We start from the raw sequence: 6,000 nt of genomic DNA on the forward strand, positions 1-6,000 counted from the left end.
GGAAGAGAGGAGTACTGTAGCATTGTTGGTTTTTTTAGAGCTCTCTTAAAGTGATATATTTAGGAGGTATGAAGGGAAAGAACTGGGTTGGCCTTTATTTATCTTCCCAACAGGTGCAGTACAGGGAGGCACAAAGGCAGCATTTGCTAAATTCAGTTTTGCCAAGTACAAAGCACTCTTTTATCTGCTGAAAGACTGTTCCCTTCTTTCCTCCTAAACTCAATGAGGTTTTCATTTTAGTGTGACCATATTAAACATTTTATTCTTGTGCACAGATGCACTGTTTTTCACACAGGGTGGACAAGCTTTTCAACTCAAGTAAGAACAACAGCGAGTAAGCCAGATCAATCTTGCATTACCCTCCTACGGCAGTATTAAAATAAAGTCAATGCACTGTATAAGAAAAATAGTAGTGCCTTCAACTTACACCATAAAAAAACAAAACATAAAAGCACAAAGATAAATCATGGTGAATTTTCAGTCAAATTAATTTGATTGAAAAAGTTGTCAGAAACTTAGCAACAATGGAGGCAGAAGGTCAAAGAATAAATCTGAGATGCTCTGGTATCTCAGAAGGAAGTGTGGGAGCAACACTTGGAAGTTAGCAATGGAAGGGCAAAGGCAATCTAAGAACAACTCAGTTCCCAGTGTGCAACACAATCTGTGCAGGAGGAGCTGCTCCGTGGGGCGCGGGACGGGAGCGCAGCCCACCCTCACAGATCTGATAACAACAGTGAGGCGTAAGTTTGTTTTCCATTTGAGGAGGGCTTAAAATTTATTAGCTACAGGTGATGAAGAGAAACTTTCTAAAGAATTGAGAGGGAAAATAAGATTAGGAGTTAGGGTTCCAGTCTTTCATCATCCACCAAAACTCATTTACCTGCGTTTTGAATACAGAGCTTGCAAAAGATACATATGGACCTGACTTTGAGTGTGGTTTGGCTCTGAGACTGGAGGAAGTTAAAAATAATAGGAATACATTCCACAGTTCTGCAGAGGAGCAAAGATGATTGCAGAAGATGGAAGTCTGTATGCTTTTCTTTTGCATCACTATGCAGCAAGGAGAGAGCAGCTGCACTACCCAGTGTGGTGCCATATAAAATGGTTATACAGGTCCAGTCTTCTGCGTGGAAAGCACTAAACAATGTTGCAAAATGTTCACATGCTGGGATCTTGAACTTTCAGGAAAACTTTCCATCAGCAGTTTTAATTTTGTCACAAGCCAAATCTGTATAGTAAAGCAGAATTCACACTCAACTTATTTTTTCATCTATGAGAAATTGTCTAGCCTTGAAAATACGATATTAAAAGAAATCTGACATTAATTAGCTCTTAATCAACCTTCATGCCTAGATTATTTTCTCATTGGAATGCTGATCTACAGTTCTACTTATATGATTTATATGTCTAAGTGACTTGTTTGACAGTGACTGTTATCTTGATACACCAGACAGTCATATTATTTAGAATATTGTAAATATAATGCAAATATAAGGATAGAAAAAAATCTCACAATGAAACGAAACTAATTATCTTTAAAAGCAAATAGAAGTAAAGGCTGTTTCCACAGGGTGTCTTCATGGGGAGCAGTGTTACTATATCTCCAAAGCAGTCTGCACTGGTACTTATGTCTGTTTACCTCCTTTCACAAATTGCTTCGTGTTTTACAGATTTCTCTCCTAACAGACAGTATATGCAAGCAGTTTTCTTCACAACTTTTACATCTATGCTATTTGTAGATTGAATAAAATTTTACTCAAACTCTGTCTAAAGTAGACACACTGATTTTAATTTTGATTCCTTGCCAAAATGTGGGTGCTCCAGGCAGCATCATTCAAGCAGAGCTTGCAAACACTTGGAAAATGAAGTTGGCAGACAGTCAATAAATGCTTTGGCTCAAAATTTGGAATGGTCGCTTAACTCATGGCCATGAGTTATTTCCTAGATTGGGGAGAGTAAATAAGGCAAATTTACAGAGCTGCCTACTGGAAACAGACTTGCACCTGTCCCTGTGGGATGATGCCCACAAATAGTTTGAAAAGGTTGCTCTTGAGAGACTTGGCACTTTTACAAAAGCGTATCCAAATGCCATGGCCTGTGACAGCTTAAGAGGACACCTAATTAATGAGCAGCTCTTATTATAAGTATTGGTTAAAGGAAAGGGGGGAGAGGAAAGATTGACTGAGTGATTGCAATAAATTGCAGGAAGTAATTATGTGAGGGAGGGTTATTTTATTAGTCACCAGGAAAGCTAAAGGCTGTTAAAATTAAATGCACTGGTTAAGGTCTTTGGCAACTCAGTCACACCCTAGTCACTAACTGGGATCAGTTAACCCATTGATGCAAACTTCACCTTGCACATATATTTTGAGGCAGGTAGGAAAAAACTGTCCTACACCACCATGACCATCTACAAAGAAGCTACATCTGATCTTATATACAGGACTTGACTTTTAGGAGTACCATAAAGGCCTTAAATAATTGTTCATGGAAGCCTGTTTCTACAGTGACAAATTCCATCAGGCTGAAGCTCTCCAGCAACCTTCTCTAAACTGAGTGGTGTGTTTAATTTGGTGATCCTATTTGTTAAGAGTGCTTTGTGAGGCTACACTGTCACCAAGTCAGGAATTTTCTCACTTTGTTAATCTAATAATCTTAAAATAGCTCAAAAGAGCATTTGGCCTGAAAAAACAACCTGGGAGCTTGCTATAGCACTGCCTCTGAAAAATTAAGCTACATACTTCAGAGACTGTAGTGACAAAAAACACACAAAGCTGAGATTTTCTTAATGTTCAAGTGTTAGCCAGTTTCTGATTTCTCACTACTTGCTTGTGTGTGCTGTTTTTAATTTGCAGGGCCTATGCAAATGAGGAGCATGGGATAATTCAAGTAGGTTGCTTCTGTTGGAAATGTCAGAAGAACACTGTTTAGGTGCCCATGTGATGCAGAAACCTTAAGCCTCTTTTTTCCCCCCTTTGTTTTCTATTGTAGTCCTCCAACAAGATCACCAAAGGTTTCTCAGAGAGTCCTTCCAGTGGTAATCTCCAGAATTAGTCAGTCTGAGGTTCACCTTCACTGATTAATTTCCTTCAGCCCTTGATGCCTTGGAAATTACCATGAGAACAGGCATTGGATGAACATGTGAGGTTCTGAATTCTTACTGGTAGAGCTGGTATGAGTGGAGCTTGCATGAGTAGCAGTATTGCACTATTACTGGTACCAAATTCTCCTGCCACTGATACAGTAGGTGCTCACACTTACAATACAAGTGCTGCCAAAAGCTCAGGCAAAGTCTTGATCAACAAAACATCTTCAGGAAGCAGCTACTCCCTGGAGTATGATAACATAAACCTGCTACTCCCCTGATCTCGTGGCTGCAAATAAACTGAGTGCAACAAGGACCAACCAGTGTACAACCCAACTGTATCACTTCTCCAGAGCTCACTACTACTTGTGAATTCTAGCCCTCTTAAGGCAGAATGCTTCAGCATGGTTTAGGTCCTGAATATTGACTCATCAAAAATCACATTTGTTCCACCAACAATATAATGTTGTTCAGAGCTGCTAAACTTATTTTGTAACACAACCATGGAGCTGCATTTGTAATCACTGCATTGTAAGAACATCTTTGAAACAATCTAATTTTAAACAGAATAAGAAACATGAGCCTCCAAACTAATTTTCTTCAAAGCGCATAACTTTTGAAAGTGCACAAATATTTTAGGGTTGGGTTTTTTTTGAGCTGACAGACACAGAATGTATTCTGATTAAAGTGTATAATACCCATTCAAATAACAGATCAAATAAAAAGGACACTTAATACATGTGTAAATAATTTGAATTACAAATAAGACACTCTAGAAGGGGCTTGGCTCTAGGTTTGATATGGAGGATTAGGCTCTTGTATTAATACGTGCACTTGGTGTAGCTATTTTCAGAAGGCTACTTCATCTATCATTGTCCTCGAGCACTGAGGAGGGCCAGTAAGTAAAGTGATCACACTGGTCTGTCAACACTACTTGCTTAAGACTCAGTAGTGCAAGAAGTTTAGTTTTCATGTGTCCCCAGCTGAAGAAGGTGCCAAAAATGGGTAATGTTTCTGACAGTTGCTCTGCTCCTGCCTTCCCTAAAACCAGAAAATATTAAAAAAAAACCCCTTGTAAAATGTTTGTAAACTTGTAAAAAGCCGATGCTATTGATAAGTCAGTGTTAAATCAAATGTGCCTTTTCAAGCTACACACATTGGCCTTTCAGGAGGTCTTTCAGAATTGATGGGAAATAAATGTTAATTGATGACTTCTATACTTTCCATACCTTAAAGATTAAATTCAGTTTTGCATATGGGAATGCATTAGGGAGGCTGTGTGTATAGCTTTCCTTCACCAATATTTGAAAAGCATATAGAGGCTGCATATTATGGCTTTGCAAAAGCTCTTTATATAATCAATGTCAAAAAATAACCATCAAAAATTCTTACCAAAACTTACAGATTTGAAAGAAAAATACAGGTAGGGCTATAGAAATAATGTAAACAGAAGAAGCTTATTTAGCTTAAATCTTCGAAGCAGTAGAAAAATAAATATTAGCTTTTAAAAAAATATTAAATAATAGACCCTGAATATTTTTCACCTTTTTCCTCAGCCTCCAATGGACAACTCCATGTCTCAGTAGCAGACTACACACTCAGTTTCTTTGCTATGAACTTAAGAGCATCACAGAAGGGGCCAGTATTACTGACTTTAGCTATCCTTCTGAAACATAAAATAGTAATTTCTGTAATGTACCAGAATGAATCATTCCAGTTCAAGCTGTACAGAATAACTTACTATATTCTTCACTTATGCATCAGATCTACAGAATATATTTTCATCAGAACCTTAAAACTGTTTCATAAGCACATTCTTCCCATTCAACAACTATTAGAAAGCTGCACAAAAAACATATCAATGTCCTGACTCTTTAAATCATAAGAAATGCTTATTCCCTCTTTTCCAGAGTTTAGATAGCTTAGAAGAGGGAAACCACAAATTGCACTAGAGAAATCCTGTAGTTTTTTAAAAATGAATACAGCATTTGCCCAATCAAGTAGCTTCTCAATATCCATTCAAAGTCATAGTTTATTGTCTTAAACAGTTTGTGCTATAGCCCTGCCTGAAGGTAGTTTCTTAATCTAAAAAGATCAGTGATCTCTAATGATTTAGTGATGTTACATGGCTATTGTTCTCAATATTATTTGTGGCTGATATCTGGTCTAAAAGGTGTTTGGTGTGTGTGCGTACTTGTCATTCCTGTATTTAAGAAGTGTTCAGGTAATGTTCTGCCATGCTTACCATCTTTCTTGGTGGGTTCCGGCATTGTTACAAGGATTCTTTATTCCCAGAGAGTTTCAGCCTTTCAGATGCAGCCAGTAGTAGCCCCAAGTCCAGCGGAGAGTGTGTGAGATCAGTGTGACAAGCAGAGGGTAAGAAGAATTCCTCTGCTTTATATACCGCGGCTGAAATATCAATCAAAATAGCACCTCCTCTCTTTTCAATGCAAACACTTTGAAAATTGACAGTTATGGGAAACCCTTCACATCTGTTGTCTGCAGCCTCTGCTCCCTTGGCTTTTGGAAGGAATCTCTGCTGCATTGCATGGGGCTGATGAGAACATCTATAACTTTCTAAATTCAGCCGGACAGATTGCTCTCTGCGTCCTTCTCTGTAACATGCAGACACGTATGCACACGCAGACAGAGGCCGAAAAAGTGACTGCCATGCTATTAAAGAGCCCCTACTGCCTGCAAAACTTATAGGAAATGCCTGTATACATTTATGCCTCTTCCCACAACATAAAAGTGACAAGTACAGGTACAGACAACATGCCTGCAGTGAAACCTAGTTTTCTTCCTTTAAGAGAGAGTGGTAAGTAAAGACAGAGTGAGAAGCAGAGTGTTTCTCAGTATTAATGAAAAGGATTATTGTATTGCTCTTTTCAGCAGTGAAGATCCTCTATACTTCC

The 6,000-nt window shown here is 38.4% G+C and overlaps 1 protein-coding gene across 14 annotated transcripts in view; it reads right to left on the reverse strand.

Moving 5' to 3' along the window:
- Positions 1 to 5,484, reverse strand: part of MYBPC1 (myosin binding protein C1) — a 70,944-nt gene extending 65,460 nt beyond the window's left edge. For 3 of the 14 annotated variants that reach the window (XM_019292375.3, XM_019292377.3, XM_019292373.3), the window contains exon 1: positions 5,331 to 5,484. In XM_019292375.3, coding sequence (XP_019147920.1) covers positions 5,331 to 5,355 — 25 coding nt within the window. In that variant the 5' untranslated portion in view covers positions 5,356 to 5,484. The remainder of the gene's footprint in view (positions 1 to 5,330) is intronic. The other 11 variants (XM_019292371.3, XM_039571632.1, XM_019292374.3 and 8 more) reach the window with 7 other exon arrangements.
- Between the last annotated feature and the right edge of the window lie 516 nt (positions 5,485 to 6,000).

The sequence above is a fragment of the Corvus cornix genome, chromosome 1A (genome assembly GCF_000738735.6).
Source record: "Corvus cornix cornix isolate S_Up_H32 chromosome 1A, ASM73873v5, whole genome shotgun sequence".
Lineage (NCBI taxonomy): Eukaryota > Metazoa > Chordata > Aves > Passeriformes > Corvidae > Corvus > Corvus cornix.